General features: G+C 41.9%; 1 protein-coding gene across 1 annotated transcript in view; it reads left to right on the forward strand.

Annotated features, from left to right (window-relative positions):
* LETM2 (leucine zipper and EF-hand containing transmembrane protein 2) overlaps window positions 1–14,512 on the forward strand; it is a 52,404-nt gene extending 37,892 nt beyond the window's left edge. The window contains exons 7-11 of the mRNA XM_075855405.1: window positions 219–338; window positions 420–536; window positions 7,048–7,134; window positions 12,116–12,175; window positions 13,269–14,512. Coding sequence (XP_075711520.1) covers window positions 219–338; window positions 420–536; window positions 7,048–7,134; window positions 12,116–12,175; window positions 13,269–13,295 — 411 coding nt within the window. The 3' untranslated portion in view covers window positions 13,296–14,512. The remainder of the gene's footprint in view (window positions 1–218; window positions 339–419; window positions 537–7,047; window positions 7,135–12,115; window positions 12,176–13,268) is intronic.
* Window positions 14,513–19,746: the final 5,234 nt, after the last annotated feature.

Genomic DNA, 19,746 nt, shown 5'->3' on the forward strand with positions numbered 1-19,746 from the left:
CGTTAAAAGGAGTAGGAGCTGCAGATAAAACTGTGTGGGAAGGTTTCTTCTGCAGCAAGCTACCTCTCAGCCAGTGACAAAAGCAGCCTAAGCTTTGCCCAAATATATTTTTGAACTGGCTTTAGAGGAGGGGGAGACAAATGCATGCATCCTGGGACACACAAAGGTAGTTTAGAAGAATATTAATTGGTTCTGCATTTTAATGTTTTTTTCTTAAGATGATTTCAAAAGAAGGCGTAGACAACCTCACTGTTGCCGAGCTGCAGGCCGCCAGCAGGACGCGAGGTATGAGGTCATTGGGTCTTACAGAAGAACAGCTCCGGGATCAAATAAAGCAGGTATAATGTTCTTCTCCGCAGTGGTGCAGTCTTGTGTGCTGCGTAGTATTACCAATTCACATTTCCTATTCTATTTCCTAGTGGCTGGATCTACATTTAAAGGAGAATGTTCCCCCATCTCTCCTGCTACTCTCCAGAGCCCTGTATCTGACTGATGTTAAACCCAAGCCCATTATACCTGTGAGACAGACCGTAGAGGTGAGTCTGCCCCCAGCTATACGAGAATATATAAACATGTTGCAGCAGTAGCGCAGCAGAAAACCACGTCAAGAACACGCGGTAATACGTGCAGTTGTACCGCAACATGTTATAGCAAATTTTCTAAAACTTCTTCTATGGAAAGCCACGTTGCTATACCATGTTTAACCTTATTCTGAATCCTTGATGTTGCAGGAGGTAGTTCCAGTATTGGGATGTATGTGTATAACCTACTGATCGCTGCCACGGTGCCAGCACGATCACGTAGGAGGTGTGACTGATGTCTGGTCTCCTGCATTAATGGCCGATCGCAGTCATTTAACCCCTTTAAACAGAACGATCAGCAAATGTTAGGGTTCCATCGTTATCTTATACTGGCAGCTCTGGTCCTTTGGAAGGACCCCAGGGCTGTCCTGTGATCATGCCTGTTAGAGCATACTTTTGTTATATGTACGGGCATATAGAGATCTACCAACACATTGTAGTTTAAAAATAATAATCAAAAATATAAGTCCTTTTAATAGGATTAAAACAAGATTATTTAAAAAAAAAAAAAGTAAATAAAAAAAATTCTGAGGTTCAAAAAGTCCTGTTTATTTGCATGCAGTTTTTCCTATTTGAAGCGTGAATTAAAGGACATGCTACTGGGTTTGAAAAGCTACAGCTGGTAGCCTGGTTTAGAAAAAACATTCTCAAATACCCCTAGTAGGGCATTCTGGGTTAAAGGAGTTGTCTCACTACATATAACCCCCTTTAATCTAAGAGTTGCACAGATTCTTCTCACGCTTACCTGCCATATCCATGCTTTACACAGACAGCTCATTAATTTAAAAGGGTGCCATGTAATTCCTCATTTAACCTGTGGCGGCGGTGCAGGGGAATCGAACACTTGCTGCCATGTTCCCCCACAAATTGCAGTTGATGGATGGGTATCCCAGCACTGGGACTTCCTGTGATCTGCTTTATTTTTTGGGAACCCTTCTAACAAACCTTCTGAGAACTCATTTAAAACGATAAGGGTTATTACCGCTGTGCGTTAATAGAATTGTGTTATTACCTATTCACTTAACTTTTTTCACTGTTGTTTTGTGAGTGAATACACACAACCTATCCACAGCATGATATGGCTTTAGGCAGATTTCAGCCTCTCAGTGCATGATGGGAGTTGTAGTTTTGCAACAGCTGGACAGTCACCGGGAACGCTGTTTTAGATTATATTCGAGCAATGAAAAATGGCATCTACAATCTGATTGATTGCTTTGCGCTTTCTGGATTGGTTATTATGCGCTCTGGCTGATCACGAGCTATAGGGTTGCAGCTTTAATTATACCTTTAAGCCTTTGCAAACATCACTCTCATTTGAAAGGATTAAGAAACATGTCTTGCCGCCCCTCTCTGTAACACCTGCTGTGACTGGTTATTAGGAGAGACCTCTGAAGATTACACTGGAGTACAGACTGCGTCATTGTATGAAGGGATTCATTGTTGTGAATGGAAGCTATTGTAATGACAATACTGTTTAGGGGTTAATTGATGAAAATGAGGGGCACACCTGTCTGTGTTACTAATTCCAAGCTCATTACCCTAGTACCAATAATTATTACCTGCTACCACATTTCAGTCTGTAGGATGTGGACTATTACTATTCTCAACATTGAGGTACATTTCCAGTTTGGGGATACACAGACCAGTAGCTTTAGAAATGGTATGATCTGCAATATCCCATTTTATCAAGACAAGCCTTTTTATATATAGGCCGGGCGGTTAGCAGATCGCTGCGGGTCCAGCTTCTCAAACCCAAGCATTAAGGGGATATTTCCAGGTGAATTTACAGTTGGCCATCGTTCATGTATTTAAAGGGGCTTTCCCATCAGAGACATTTATGACATATCCACAGGATATGTCATAAATCGCAGACAGATGTGCGTCCCACCTCTGGGCCCCGCACCGATCTCTAGAAGGGGGCCCCCTAAATGCTGTTCTATCACTCCGTAAAACACTGTAGCTCCCATAGAAATGAATGGCAGTTACGGAAACTGCATAGCTCACATGCTACACTGCTTCCATAACTGACATTCACTACTAGGGGACTTATGGAAACAGCGTAGCCCAGCTTTTTCCGTATTTCATGGTCTGAAATCACACGCTTCAGCCACAACACAGAGCAGTAGAACGGGGTTTAGGGTCCCCGTTCTAGAGATAGGTGAGGGTCCCAGTCTGACATTTATGACATCCTGCGGATATGTCATAAATGTCTCTGATGGGAAATCCCCTTTAAATACATGAACGATTGGCAGACCATGTATTAGGTGCCCATGCTGAGTGAAAACTGCTCTTTGTTAGTGACTGTTCACTATCTAATAGAGGAGAGTCTTGAACCCTTCTCTATAATGTCCTTATGCCCTATTGGGAAATGTGGACAGAGGTTGTCTTGGATTCCTTGGATATTTATTAACCGCTTCCCGACCGCCCACTGTATATTCACGTTGGCGCTTGCTGGGCTCTGTGCAGCGCCGACGTGAATTCACGGTGGGTGTTAAAAGCGCGATCCGGGTGTCTCAGAGTAGCGCTGACACCCGGATCGCGCTGTTAACCCCTGCCACTGGTCCCGGAGACATGACCGGGACCTAATTGGTTCAGGTCCCGGTCATGTGATCGCAGGGAAAGCTTGTTGTAGCAACGAACTGGAAAGTTTGTTGCTACAACAAACTTTCCCGGGGAACGATTGCAGGTGCTGCAGTTGGTTATAGAGCAGAATCGGAGGCCATACAACAGCCCGCGTGTCTGCCATGCACAGCAGCCTATGAGAACCAGCCGGAGGCAGGTCCTCATAAGCTTCCTGTCAGTGTGACTCTCAGCGTCACACTGACAGTATATAATACGTTACACTACCTAGGTAGTGTAATGTATTATAGAAGTGATCAGTGCTGAAGGTCTTCAAGTAAAAAGTAAAGAAAAAAAGTAATAAAAATGTTTTATAAAAGTGTAAAAACAAGTTCTAAAAGTTACAAAAACCAAAAATGCTATTTTTCCTATAATAAGTCTTTTATTATAGGAAAAAAATGAAAATGTTAAAAAAGTACACATATTTGGTATCACCGCGTTCACAACGACCCCAACTATAAAACAATAATATTATTTCTCCCGCATGGTGAACAGTGCAAAAAAAATAATTAAAAAACAATGTCAGAATCACTATTTTTTTAGTCATCAACCCTCCAAAAATATAGAATAAAAAGTGATCAAAAAGTCGCATGTACCCTAAAATAGTACCAATAAAAAGTACAACCCGTCCCGCAAAAAACAAGCCCTTACACAGCTTTTTTTTTAATTGAAAAATAAAAAAGTTATGGCTCTCAGAATATGGTGACACAAATTTTTTTTTTTTTATCAAAGTGATTTTATTGTGCAATCGCCACAAAACATAAAAAAACTATATACATATGGTATCGCCGTAATCGTATCGACCCGCAGAATAAAGTAAAATGTCATTTATAACGCACGGTGAAAAGTGTAAAAAAAAAAAAAGACAAAAAACATTGTCAGAATTAGTTATTTTGTCACTTTGCTTGCCAAAAAAATCTAATAAAAAGTGATAAAAAAATCACATGTACCCTAAAATGGTACCAATGAAAAAGACAGATTGTTCCGCAACAAATAAGTCCTCGCACGGCTCCGGTGAAGAAAAAATGAAAAAAGTTCTGGTTCTCAGAATATAGCGACAGAAATTGTGCAGTGTCCAAAAGTGGATAAGATCGGGCACCATTTATCAGTGCGACATCGGCCACATATCTGCGGATTATTATTTATTTACCCCATTATTATACCCTCTTATTATGTCCTGATGTACTCTGCCCAATTTACACATACCCCCACATCATAAACTGAAATACCAGCAAAACCCCAAACAGAACAGTTACCAAGCAAACTCTGCGCTCCAAAAGCCAAATGGCGCTCCCTCCCTTCTGAGCCCCACAGCGTGCCCAAGCACCAGCTTACGTCCACATATATGATATTTTATATCCGGGAGAACCCGCTCAACATTGAATGAGGTATTTGTCTTCAGTGGCACAAACTGGGCACAACATATTGTGCATTAAAATGGCATATCAGTGGAAAATGTAAATTTTCACTTTGCACCATCCGCTGCGCATTAACGCCTTCGCGCACCACGACTTAATAGCATGTCGTGGTGCGGGGGGTTATATATGGAGCGGGCTCATGCGCTGCGCCCGCTCCATATTCTGCAGGTGTCAGCTGTGTATTACAGCTGACACCCGGGACTAATGGACAGGAACAGCGATCGCGCTGTTACAGGAGATTGTAAAAATTATATTATACTGCAATACATTAGTACTGCAGTGTATTGTACCAGCGACCTAATGATCGCTCGTTCCAGTCCCCTAAAGGGACTTTTGGGAGGTTTCCACTGTTTTGGTACCTCAGAGGCTTTGCAAATGCGACATGACACCCGAAAACCATTCCAGCTAAATTTGAGCTCCAAAAGCCAAATATTGTTCCTTCCCTCCTGAGTCCTGCCGTGGGTCCAAACAGCAGTTTATTACCGCATATGGGGTATTGCTGTAATCAGGACAAATTGCTTTACAAATTTTGGGGTAATTTTTCTCCTTTATTTATTGTAAAAATTAAACATTTCTATGTTTTTTCAGAAAAAAGTAGATTTTCATTTTCACGGCCTAATTCCACTAAATTCAGCAAAAAAACTGTGGGGTCAAAATGCTAACTATACCCCTAGAAAAATTCCTTGAGGGGTGTAGTCTACAAAATGGGGTCACTTTTGGGGGGTTTCCACCGTTTTGCTCCCTCCAGGGCGTTGCAAACGGGACATGGCACTGAAAAGCAATCCAGCAAAATCTGCGCTTCAAAATCCAAATGGCGCTCCTTCCCTTCTGAGCTCTGCCGTGGGTCCAAACAGCAGTTTAGTACCACATATGGGGTATTGCTGTAATCGGGAGAAGTAGCTTTACAAGTTTTGGGGTGTTTTTTATTCTTTACTCCTTTCAAATATTTTTTTTAAATATTTTTTCAGAAAAAAAGTAGATTTTCACTTTCACAGGCAAACTCCAATAAATATAGCAGAAGACCTGTGGGGTCAAGATGCTAACTGTACCCCTAGATAAATTCCTTGAGGGGTGCAGTTTCCAAAACAGTGTCACTTTTGGGTGATTTCCACTGTTTTGGCACCACAAAACCTCTTGAAACCCGACATGGTGCCTAAAATATATTCTAAAAAAAGGAGGCCACAAAATCCACTAGCTGCTCCTTTGCTTCGGAGGCCGGTGCTTCAGTCCATTATCACACTAGGGCCACATGTGGGATATTTCTAAAAACTGCAGAATCTGGGCAATAAATATTGTGTTGCGTTTCTCTGGTAAAACCTTCTGTGTTACAGAAAAAAATGTATTACAAATGAATTGCAGCAAAAAAAAAATTAATTTGTCAATTTCCCCTCTACTTTGCTTTAATTCCTGTGAAACGCCTAAAGGGTTAAGAAACTTTCTGAATGCTGTTTTGAATACTTTGAGGGGTGAAGTTTTTAATATGGGGTGATTTATGGGGTCTAACTAGTACATAAGGCCCTCAAAGCCACTTCAGAACTGAACTGGTCCCTGTAAAAATCGCCTTTTAAAATTTTCTTGAAAATGTGAGAAATTGCTGCTAAAGTTCTAAGCCTTGTAACGTCCTAGAAAAATAAAATAATGTTCAAAAAACAATGCAAATATAAAGTAGACATATGGAATATGTGAAATAGTAACTATTTTGTGTGGTATTACTATCTGTTTTACAAGCAGATACATTTAAAATGAGAAAAATCATAATTTTTGCTAATTTTCTCTACATTTTGGTGTTTTTCACAAATAAGCAATGAATTTATTGACCAAATTTTTCCACTAACATAAAGTACAATATGTCATGAGAAAACAATCTCAGAATCGCTTGCATAGGCAAAAGCATTCCAGAGTTATTACCACATAAATTGACACATGTCAGATTTGAAAAAATGGGACTGGTCCTGAAGGCCAAAATGAGCTCGGTCTTCAAAGGGTTAAAGCAGTTTCTCAATATGGTTATTTACCAATGACGTATACATTACTGCATTTATTTATCTTTTCTGCACTTTTCTGTTTTTTCCTAGAGTTTTGTTCATGCTGCAGCTTCTTTTCTCAGCCTGTGGGAGGGTCAGCTGCTTGTCAGCCTGTGTCTAACCCTGTATAAGCTGTAATGTAACATGAGCAGTATCCTTCTTTCATAGGCTGTCACTGTACTGCATTTTTTTTAAACCGATTTTTATAAAGGAAGAAAATGTATTATCTCCCTAATGGCTGAATAAAGCTTTGCCTGGGAGATGCAGGACACGGGAGTTGCGGAATCTGTAGAATGCACATATATAATATAGAGCCCTGTAAACTATATATAATATAGATATTTATAGCTATAATGATATTTGCTCATTGTTATCTATGTTAAATATGTCTTCTGCATTTGACAGGTACCAAAGAGCGTCTCTCCATCAGCACAGCTTACAGACTCTAAGGAGACTCTAATGGACCCAGCCCCAATCTTACAAGATGTGCAGGTAATGAACGGGTTCATGGGTCAGATTGCTGCCATTACTTTATAAAATATATTTATACTACACCTTGACGTCATGTCAATACTTTGCAGTTCGGTTTTGTTAGTAATTTGCAGCTGATTTCATAAAGAGCATTTCTCCTTACAAAAAATTGCGGAAACTGGTCACGTTCTTCTGTCTATTCCATTGTTTCTTAATTACCATATTTTTTGTACTATAAGAGAAGTAGGTCGGCACCAAAATATCGCTAAAAATGTCAAATCCATTAAAACACAACCTTTTAATAAAGATAGATAAAAAAGACAAGTCCCGTTTTACCAATAATTCTTATACGTTTGTCTTGGGATATCTTTCACAGTAGGTAGAGCGGTCCCTTTCCTTCCTATACGTGTCTTAATATTCGGAATGTAGCAGACTCCGGATGATCCCAAGCCAGAAGACTTCCTTTGCCTCAGGTCCTTTGCTTAATGATGGAAGTCATTCCCAACTGAACGGTTTCTAAGGACCCTAAAATATTGGCCTTTGGGGATTCCTGACTTAAAGGCCTAGTTCACACTGAGATTTTTGCAGGTGGAAATTTCCTTCAGGAATTTTGAGGCAGATTTTGACCTGCCTGCACTCTTTACGGCGTTTTTTGGCCGCAGGCAAAAAGACGCAGCGAAAACTGCTTTCTCTGCCTCCCATTGATGTTAATGGGAGGTCAGAGACGAACACCTGAAGAAAGGGCATGATGCTTCCATGGGAGGCGGTTTCGGACATTTTTGGCGCGGTTTCCATGTCAAAAACAGCGCAAATAAACTGTGTAAGGAAGGCCTAGAGAAAAGGGGTGGTGAGTCTCCCAATGAGGTAGGCTGTTAGTAGTGGTGGGCTTTCTATATAAATGTTGTGGACCATCTCCCTGCTTCATTGTCAGATCTTTAGAGATCAAGGGGGTTCACTGATTTCATAAGTAAAATAAAGCTCCACCTCATTGATGTTCAGATAGTCAGCAAAGCCTAAAACCTCCTTCTTTGATCCCATTCAGAATATAAAAATGTCATCAATATATCTAAAACAAAGTAAAACTATGGTTAACCATGAATAGACTACTACGTCCTTCCACCAGCTCAGGAATTGCTCTGGATGGGCCTCAGAATTAATAATTTCTACTCCCATCTCTTGTATGAACTCCAAATAGTATAGGGGGGGTGGAAGAGAAAGAGGACTGATCACTCGGTACCTCTGTCATGCTGACTGCTTCTTCCTCCTGATGGGAGTAGTAATAGTCAGTCTGTATTGCAGTAGAGATTCACATAGGCGGGATGACTTTTACTACTCCCATCAGGAGGAATTAGCAGTCAGTGTGACAGAGGTTCATGTGATCTCCTCTTTGCCCCCATACTGTGTATAGTTCAGGGAAGCGCTGCCTGCTTTTGTGTGCTGTCTTGACTTACAAGTCTCCTTCAATGCCACATCCCAGTATATATTGGTGTAGCACATACAGACCTGAGAAACCCTGTTTATAAGATTATTCCGAGCACTTGAAATCTTGTCTGGCAAGTAGCTTCTCCAATCGGTAGAAAACGTATATTAAACGCGTTTTCTGGTGCGAAAAACTCTTCCCATTGACCTCTATGTCAAAGCGCTCCGTTAGCGCATACGACACGTTTTTACGTGCGTGCATAAAAAACACATCGCTTTGTCAGGTCAAGTCTTTGACGCGTAAAACGCGCCAAATTCCCATTGTCAATGGGAGTCCTAATTACGCGCCAAAAAAAGCGCAGAAAACACATACAACGCGTCAAGAACGGCTGTAGTTTAAAAAGCATTTACAAAAACGCAAGGGTATTTGACATGTTTACACTTAATTTTTTTTTTCTTAAGCGCCGTGTGAACCTGGCCTTTGAGTGCACAATAAATTAGTGACTTTTTACATTTAAACCAGGCCTTGCCCGACTAAAATGCAAAGTGGCGGGTAGGGCAGACAAGCAGGTAAGCTTGACGCAATTACTTAAATTAGGCAGACACTCAAAATCATAGTGATTTATTTTTTTGATAAATTCCCCCATTTTGCCTTATGACTTAAGGAAATGCCCCACAGTTCTCAAACCACATTCATGTGGTATCGAACTACAGGCATTCCGCGTCCACATTTGCTAATATGTCATCATCCACCTGGATACCCTCAATTATATTGGACAAATCCATCCTGTCACGTACTGTACATAAGATGGTAAAGATGTCACAAAGTCGCTGAGTGTTTAATCAATATAGATGCTAGATTTTAAGTAATTGACCCAACTCCAGAGAATAAAGGTCTCCCCTGCAAGGGGTTGATCTTCTTATGAACCTCTAAGAAGCCATAAAAGGGTGCTATCTGGGGCGAAACCAGGGTCATAAACCTACAGTGGATAAAAAAAGTCTACTCACCTCTGTTAAAATGCCAGGTTTTTGGTCACGTTACAAAATCAGTCCAAGATTAATAATTTCAGAACTTTTCCCACCTTTAGGCTATGTTCACACGGAGTATTTTGGGGGAGGAATATCTGCCTCAAAGCTCCAAACGGAATTTTGAGGCATATATTCCTCCCCCAAAATACTCCGTGTGAATAGCAATTATCGCGCCGTTTTTCGCCCGCGGCCATTGAGTGCCGCGGGCATAAAACACGCTTTCTCCGGCCTCCCATTGAAGTCAATGGGAGGTCGGACGCGGAAGCGCCCGAAGATAGGGCATGTCGCTTCTTTTTCCCGCGAGGCAGTTTTACTGCTCGCGGGAAAAAGACGCCGACGCCTCCCATTGAAATCAATGGGAGGCGTTCTCGGGCCGTTTCTGCCGAGTTTTGCGACGCGGTTTCCGCGTCAAAAAACTCGGCAAAAGACCCCGTGTGAACATAGCCTTAATGTCACCTATAATCTGCACAATTGTGTTGAAAAACAAACAGAAATCTTTTAGGGTGGAAAAATAAAAAACAAAATGTGGTTGCATAAATATGCACACCCCTTTGACTTTATGACGGTATTCAGTCTTTTTGGGTAGAAGTTTTATCAGCATGGCACATCTTGACTTTGCAATTGTTGAACAAACTCTTCACGCAAAAGCTCCAAATCTGTCAGATTGCGAGGGCATCTCCTGTGTACAGCCCTCTTCAGGTCACCCCACAGATTTTCAATGGGTTTCAGGTCTGGGCTCTGGCTGGGCCATTCCTTCTGGTGAAGCCATTCTTTTGTTGATTTGGAGGTATGCTTTGGGTCGTTGTCTTGCTGAAAGGTGAAATTCATCTTCAGCTTTTTAGCCCTGCAGGTTTTGGGCCAATATTGACTGATATTTGGAACTTTTCAGAATTCCCTTCACCTTGACTAAAGCCCCAGTTCCAGCTGCAGAAAAACATCCTCAAAGCATAATGCTGCCCCCACCATGTTCACTGTGGGTATGGTGTTCTTTTGGTGATGTGCCAAACATACCTTTTGGAATTATGGCCAAAAAGTTCAACCTTGGTCTCATCAGACCATAACACGTTTTCCCACATGCTTTTGGCAGACTTGATGTAGGTCTTTGCAAAACATAGCCACTGTTGTGCCAAATGTAATCCACTTCTTGATGACCATCATCACTGTGTTCCATGATATATCTAATGTCTTGGAAATTCTTTGGCACCCTTCTCTTGACTGATGCCTTTCAACAATAAGACTTTTTGATGTGTTGTAAGTTCTTTATGGACCTTGACTTCTGCTGTCACATGCAACAAAGAAAATGTCAGGAAAATCCTAACAGAACAGCTGAACTTTATATGGGGTTACTCAGAATCACTTTAAATAATGGCAGCTGTGTACGGACTACTATTTAACATGAGCTTAAAGAGGCTCTGTCACCAGATTCTCAAATCCCTATCTCCTATTGCATGTGATCGGCTCTGCAATGTAGATAACAGTAACATTTTTTTTAAAAAAAAAAAACGTTCATTTTTGGCCAAGTTATGAGCTATTTTATATATATATATATATATATATATATATATATGCAAATGAGCTTTGAAATGGACAACTGGGCGTGTATTGTGTTTTTAACTGGGCGTGTTTACGTGTATGACGCTGACCAATCAGTGACCAGTCAGCATCATACACTCCTCTACATTGATTTACACAGCAGCGATGTGCAGCCAGATACACAGAGATTAACGTTAATCAAGTGTCCTGATAATGAATACACATGAAATCCAGCCTGGACGTCATGTGTATTCAGAATCCTGACACTTCTGAATCTTTTCTGTGAGATTCCAGCAAGCCACTCGTAATCTCGCATCGGCACCGTTGGCATTTGATTGTTTTGTATTCAAGGGGCATTGCAATAACCTACAATCCTAACCTATCCACAGGTTAGATGATAATTATCTGATCACTATGGTTCCCACTGCTGGGACACCCACCGATCGTGGGAACAGGGATCCTGAAACCCCAGATCCTTCTCACTGCACACACCCCCCCCGCAGTGAGTGCTTAAATGGAGCGGCGGTCGAGCGTGCGCATGTCGCTCTATTCAATGTCTATTGAACTGACGGAAACAGCTGAATGCTGTGCTCGGCTGTTTCATTTATCACCATAGGCTTTGAATGTAGCAGCGGGTGCATGCTCGACCGCTGCTTCATTCAATGCTGGCAGCACTGGCCTCCCTTGACTTTGGACTATAAGACGCAGAGAATGTTTTTTTTCTTCCCAAAAACGGCATTTGGCTGTTGGGTGATATGGTTGCCATTACAGCTCCCATTCGGTTTGTCACCCAGTTTTCCTATAAACCTAATTTGCCGTTGACCCTGTCGCTGTGGACAGACGTGCACAATCACCGTGTCAAAGTTGATGGCATCTTTGCAGTGGTGCGGTCATTCGCATATCCTAAATTTCCCATAAGTTCCGTTTACTTATTCTGCATGACATTCACGGTACTCTTCAGGTTGTAGCGTTTTATTTCATCTGGTAACCGCACATCACTTTTGTTTTAATGATTTGACAGGAGGAAAATACTACACCAAAAACTCTCATCCAAGATTCTGCACTCCTGGCAAAAGAAAGTGTAAGTTGGAACAGTAAAGTATCCGTGTCATGTCTGTGACTTTTAGGCTATGTTCATATCGGCGTCAGGGCTCCGTTCCGACGTTCCGTCTCAGCTTTCCGTCGGAACGGAGCCCTGACTGACACAAACTGAAACCAAAGGTTTCCGTTTACATCACCATTCATTTCAATGTTGATGGATCCGTTGCCATTGGTTTCAGTTTGTCTCCGTTGTGCAAGGGTTCCGTCATTTTCTGACGGAATCAATAGCGCAGTCTACTACGGTATTCATCCCATCAAAACGACGGAACCCTTGCACAACGGAGGCAAACTGAAACCATTGGCATCGGATCCGTCACCATTGAATGCAATGGTGATGGAAAGGGAAGCCTTTGATTTCAGTTTGTGTCAGTCAGGGCTCCGTTCCGATGGAAAGCAGCCCTGACACAGATGTGAACGAAGCCTTAGTTATGTGACTAGAATTAAAAGGGAACTCCATCTTCTCAGCAACCCATTGTCATGTATTTGTTTAGAACAATTGTGCATTGGAGACACTCGGGTGTAAGCATTCTCCCCCGAAACAAGTTTTTCTATAGCTGGGACATGGTACTGAATAATCCGCTCTTCAGCTGCTGAACTTCTTTTTAAAAAAAAAAAAAAAAAAAAAGACGTAGCGCTAAAGATCAGTCAATTAGTGCTGGTCACAGGAGAAGGAACTTCTTGCAAAATAGCTCTCTGACAAATCGACTCTGCAGGAAGAGATGAGCAGCGTTACATAGGCGCTACTTATCTCTGTACTATTGTCAGGTTCTCATCAAAATGTGAGGTTACAAATTTCCATTCACATACAGCTATGTCAATATAATACACAATGCTGTGTAAATGTGCACGAAGGGGTCCATTACTACGTCTTTGGGCACACATTGCTGCCCCTGTATTATTTTAGAAGTTCACTAACCATGTCATCGGTGACATCACTAATTTCTGGAAAATTCATAATGACTATATAATTGTTTAATCTTGGACCAACCTTCAAGATGGTTTCCACTACTGTGTATTGGGGACTGGCGCACTGTTTTTGATACTATGTTGTTATTATTTGGTTGTTCTTACAGGCGAAAGCCAGTGCCAATGGAGTGTGACGTGAACTGAGGACATCTGCACATCCTGACGTGTCACTTTACAGATCCTAGGTCAAAACATGGACATATTTTGTGGTATCATCTGATCAATCCGCAACCTGAGAACCTAAAGTCTCTGGAGACCGTACATCACAAATGCATCTGTTGCACTGTAGAGCCATGCTGATTTATGTATGGATATTTAATAATGAATTATCAAAAGAGAACATACTGCATAGAAACTCGTACCACATGTTAAAAAGGCACAATGGATTTATCAAATCTTCACCTAGTGCATCCGGAATTATTTTTATAGTGTATTATTATTTAAAGGAATTGTAGCTTTAAAACGGTTTCCCCTGAAAAAAATATACCTGTATGTCATAGGGGCTACCAGTAGCGCCGCAGGTTTCCATTTTTCAATGAACAAGTGTCTCAAACTACGAGCTATGTGTATCAGCCATGCGAGAAGCTCTGGGTCCAGACACTAAAGCTGGCCATATACTTTAGATAGCTGTAGGCCAAAAGATCATTCAACCAATGGCTATCCCTCCCGACTCCCCCATACATATGTATGCTCGGCCGACCGTGCATGTGTTTTCAATAGGGAGAAAGCCACTGCTAGACTCTTCTGGCAGCAGCTCATCTACTAACGAACAAAAGGATTGGGCATTTTGAAATTTAAAAGCCAGATCCTGCTCTCCCTTCTGTCGGGGGAGAGTCGGAAAGCTGCCATCCACATAAGATGGTCGGTCGCTCCTGCTGAAATCATCTGGTTCGACCAACATCACATCTAATGTGTATGGCCAGTTTAACTCATTCAGCTCTCTCTGCCTCTAACACAGCAGGAAGTGCCAGCACAATCTGGAACACTAATTTGCTGCATATAAACAAGTCTTGCCACTGTGGGTCAGCAGCTGAGGCATTTTCTTTGGTGTTTCACAAGCTGCAGAAATAACAAGCTCTCCTGAACAAGCCGCAGTTTTGACTTTCAATAATTAAAAAAAAGTTTTTTATGTTGGTGAGCAGCTTGTTGAATTTTATTACTCTATTTACTACTCCTTTAAAGAGGACCTGTCAGTTTTCCTGACATATCTGGTTTAGCAAATACTTGTATTCACCCTAAAAAATAATAATTCTGGAGCATATATTTTTTTTTTACGTCTATGTTGTGCCGTTCCTCTGTTAGGGCTTATTTACACGGGCGTGTTAAAGAGGCTCTGTCACCAGATTTTGCAACCCCTATCTGCTATTGCAGCAGATCGGCGCTGCAATGTAGATTACAGTAACGTTTTTATTTTTAAAAAACGAGCATTTTTGGCCAAGTTATGGCCATTTTTGTATTTATGCAAATGAGGCTTGCAAAAGTACAACTGGGCGTGTTGAAAAGTAAAAGTGCAACTGGGCGTGTATTATGTGCGTACATCGGGGCGTGTTTACTACTTTTACTAGCTGGGCGTTCTGATGAGAAGTATTATCCACTTCTCTTCACAACGCCCAGCTTCTGGCAGTGCAGACACAGCCGTGTTCTCGAGAGATCACGCTGTGATGTCACTTCCCCAGGTCCTGCATCGTGTCAGACGAGCGAGGACACATCGGCACCAGAGGCTACAGATGATTCTGCAGAAGCATCGGCGTTTGCAGGTAATTCGATGTAGCTACTTACCTGCAAATGCTGATGCTGCTGCAGAATCCACTGTAGCCTCTGGTGCCGACACGATGCAGGACCTGTGAGTGACGTCACAGATCTGCACTGCCAGAAGCTGGGCGTTCTGAAGAGAAGTGGATGATACTTCTCATCAGAGCGCCCAGCTAGTAAAAGTAGTAAACACGCCCCGATGTACGCACATAATACACGCCCAGTTGTACTTTTACTGTAAACACGCCCAGTTGGACTTTTGCAAGCCTCATTTGCATAAATACAAAAATGGCCATAACTTGGCCAAAAATGCTCGTTTTTTAAAAATAAAAACGTTACTGTAATCTACATTGCAGCGCCGATCTGCTGGAATAGCAGATAGGGGTTGCAAAATCTGGTGACAGAGCCTCTTTAAATGTCCGAGGGACGGCCGTTGAAACAGCGGCCGTCCCACAGAGCGATGTAATTCAATGTGGCTGTTCACACAGCTGTTGTTTCAATAGACCGTGTGAAGGGTCCGTGGGAAAATAGGACATGTCATGTCCGAGATGCGCAGCGCTCGTGTGAATCAAGCCTTATTCCTCCTAGTAATGTATGAATAAACCGGCAACTAATTGTTGTCATTCCTATAATCAATGGATCATACCCTACTCACTCTGAAACTTTCCAATCAGTGCTGACCATGTCAGATTGTGTAGGGACACACCCTATTGATAACAGTAATGGTAATGCCCAGCTGTCTATTTATTCATACATTTCCAGGAGGAATAACAGAGGAACATTACAATGCAGAGTTCTAAGAAAAGATGCTCCAGAATTGTTGTTTCATGAGGAATACTAGTATTTTTTATAAAACAGACCTGTCCGGAGAGCTGAGAGTTCCACTTTAAAAGGGGTTCATTGGGCTAATCATGAGACCTACAGGGGTGCAGCTGTTTTTGATTCAGGAGAGCATGTAATGGATATCTTGTCCAGGAAGTGCTCGCCTATGTACTGAAGCGCACATGTTGTAGAATAAGCGTTTCTGCACATATAACCTTGTCCCGATTGCTGGCTATAGATATTGCTAGTGTAAAATTCATTGAAAGGGGTTTTTCAAGAATCCACATAACCCCCTAAAGCTCTTGCAAATAGGAAAATAATAAACTTTTGTAATAAACTTGCTTAAAGCATACCTAACTTTTTAGTTGACTTTTCAGAATAAGCTGTCATATGTATGTACATGAGCAATAACACTATTTCTGGCCATTATAGGATTTGTATATGGCATTTTTTTCAGCAATTTTCCCCTCTGCAGGCTCTGTCTCTAATTCTCAGTTGTCTGAGCTAGTGGATAGCTAACTGCTATCATGTCTTCTATACACAGTACACATAGAGAAAATGAGAATCCTGCTCCCCTATCTATCTATCTATCTATCTATCTATCTATCTATCTATCTATCTATCTATCTATCTATCTATCTATCTATCTATCTATCTATCTATCTATCTATCTATCCAGCAGCATGGAGGACATTATACAGCAGTAATGAGCAGTATAGCTGTGAATCCAGCACTAGGGTGAGATATAACACTTGCTAGAAATCTGCAGCAGCATCTCAGTGTGTCTCTGCTTCTCTCTCACTCTGCTGCTACCTCCTCCCCCTCCCCTCTCCATAGACTTCTATGGGCAGCTGTAACCTGATCCTTCTGTGAGCTGATAGGCGGAAAAAGCAATTAATTCAGAGTGAGTGAACATTTTAGGAGGGGGTGGAGCCTGATAAGTGGAGAAAGAGGCATTTTTCTCTAATAAGATATATTACAATGTTTCTTATATTCACTTCTACTATTGATTTATGCAAAGTTTGTTGAAACAACAGATTATTTCAAATTCTCATCTGTTTCTCCACCTTTGGCATATGTGGATACCTGCCACTTCTGTTTTATGATCTTCGGTCACATGACCACAATAAACAATCATATTTTTGCGATCAGAAAATCTGCAGCATAATACAGCAGCAGCAATAGTGGACTCGATTTTGGACAAATCTCATCCACACACTGTAGAACATTTCCGCAGCATGTCAGTTTATGTTGCAGATTTTCACTACGCATTCCACTCCTTTCAATAAAAGCGGTGAAATATGCAACAAAATTTGCATGTGTTACATGCAGATTTTGCTGCGGCTTTTAGGCCCTGAACACGTGGAGTTTTTTGCCGTGGTATCCGCGGCAAAAAACAGCCGATATTGCCTCCCATTGTTTTCAGTGGGAGGTGGATGCATTTTTTTTCCCACAAGCAGAAAAAAAACGTTTGCGGGAAAAAGAAGCGACATGCCATATCTTGAGACGTTTTTTTACCTCAAAAACCCCATTGAAATCAATGGGAGACGGAAAAAATGCCGCGAACGGCCGACGTGGTTCTTGATGCGTTTTATGTCAAAATCTGCTCTCGGTTTTTCCCTTTGGCTGTTGAAGAAATAGGTGCAAAAACTGTGCAAAAAACACGTCAAAAAATGCCTGTGGTGCAAAACCACATAAAAAACACCGGAGCTTATTTTTCCAGGCAGAATTTTCTACCTGCAAAAAACTCAGTGTGAACATACCCTGATTTTTATACTACGCGTGAATGTAGCCTAATAGTCTTCCCCATCGTGTCAAGACCCTAACACTGGAGCAATGGGTTCCATGGTAGGTGGGGCCAGCGGAAAAGGTATATTACATACTGTATTATTTTTCTGTTTGCAGAGCTTCAAGTGGTTTTCCTAATTTTGGGAAAACTGCGTTAAACGGGTTGACTTGGATTAGAAAAAGGGCTTGGTTTTGTTTTTTAGAAACAGCGCCACGCTTACCCAGAAGTTGTGTCCGGTATTGCAGCTCAGCCCTATTCAATTTAATGCTACAATAGCAGACATCGCTCATAGACGAGAGTGGCGCTGGTTCTGGAAATAGAAAAAGCCTTTTAAAGTAGCTGTCCTCTCCGATTCTGTAGATTTTAGGCTATGAATTCTTTGTTCAGACGTGTTTTCACTTTAGGAGTTCCATGCTACAAGATCTTCTATTTCATATGTAAGTAATCTCCGTTTATGTCTGTAAAGCCTCATTCTGACCCGTGTTTAACTATTCATATTCCAGATGTAACTCCCTGACCCCCTGGGGTTGTATGGGACTGAATCACGGGGGGTTTGGGTGTTCTATCCGGAATCTGTGATGGTCTATGCAGGTGCGAATAATAATAACTTGTATGGTATGTAAATATGTACATATGTTTTTGGCTACTGAATTTTAGAACCGTTGTACAGTTTCTGCTCCGACTTGCTATATATTCTTGTACCGACATAAGATCTGATATCTGTAATATTTCATGTGTTTACAGAGTGCACACTTACTATCTGATTTTTTTTTTTCTTTTTTGGTCTTTTTTTATGTTGTGTCCCAGTCCGTATAAGACGCTGTCTTGTTCTCAATGTGCTGAAAATTAAAATATGACCTTTTACTGTTTTATTTCCTCTGGGTTGTGGTGATTTGATGCAATACGCCCTACTTGCACTAATTCCACAGCAAATCCGATCCGGATGCCACCGGGAATTTCAGCGGAAAGTTCACATCAAATTGTTTGGTGCAGAATTTCGACTGGTTTTGCCTCTTCAGAAGAGGGAATAAAAAATAAATAAATATATATATTGTAAATGTTGCGGATTTGCTGTCCGCAAATCTGGATGGAAAATCCGTAGCAATTCCGCTAGGTGTGACTGTAGCCAAAGGGTACATAAATAGGAAGCACAATCGTCCATGGGGCCCAATCTACCAAGAGCTCTGTAGGGGTAGGGGACCAAATCTTGCAGAGGCTCTGTGGGGGAGGGAGCTCAATTCTATATGGAGAGGGGTCCTAATCTATGAGGGGCCAAGGGCTCTAGGGAGAGGGGGGAGACAATCTAACTGGGCTCTCTGGGGAGAATGGCGTGATCAGATATATTGACAGATGCTGCTGGTACCGTTTCTTACTAGACAAGCAGCTTCAGCCCTATTTCTTCTCTGTATCGTGACGGCATCTGGCTGTGAAGTGACTCTTGCCTGCAGTTTCACTATGAACTTCTTTCCCCTTCTAGTCTCCTCTCCTTCTGGCTGTTGGGATAGGAACTAGAGGGAGCAGTATAAGGGCTTGTTCACATGGCCCCAAAAAAAAATACACATAAACGTGTCAAAATTGCTAGTGTTTTTTTTGCCGCATAATCCGGACCCCATTGACTATGGGAATTAGGCGCATTTTTGGTGCCAAAGAATTGACCTGACCACTTTTTTTTTTTTTACTCTGTATCCTAGACCCGCTTTTATGAACAGTGTGGTGCATGCCCTGTTCCCTGACTGCAGTACCAGCAGTAATGTCCGGATGACTGCTCTGCGGGCAGATATAAGATTTCGTGGACATTTATTAATCAGGGTCTGCAAGACTCACTGGTCATCTTCCTGTCTCTTCTGTCTTTGGCTTAGGAACAGATGAGCAGTGGATTTAGCTAGTGTCTCCTTTGCAGACAGAGCAGTTGAATGGTTTGTCTGAGAGGCAATCTGTCCTCATTTCTCCTCTCAGTGTGTCTCTTAGGGTATGTTCACACGGCGGGGGTCCGTAACGGCTGAAATTACGGGGATATTTCAGCCTGAAAACATCCCCGTAATTTCAGCCGTACCGGCATGTGCAGGCGCTTGAACGCCGCGTCTATTACGGCCGTAATTAGCGCTGCTATTCATTGGAGTCAATGAATAGCGGCTCCAATTACGACCAAAGAAGTGACAGGTCACTTCTTCTACGCGGGCGTCTATTTACGCGCCGTCATTTGACAGCGGCGCGTAAATATA

This window comes from Rhinoderma darwinii, chromosome 3 (assembly GCF_050947455.1).
Source record: "Rhinoderma darwinii isolate aRhiDar2 chromosome 3, aRhiDar2.hap1, whole genome shotgun sequence".
NCBI lineage: Eukaryota > Metazoa > Chordata > Amphibia > Anura > Rhinodermatidae > Rhinoderma > Rhinoderma darwinii.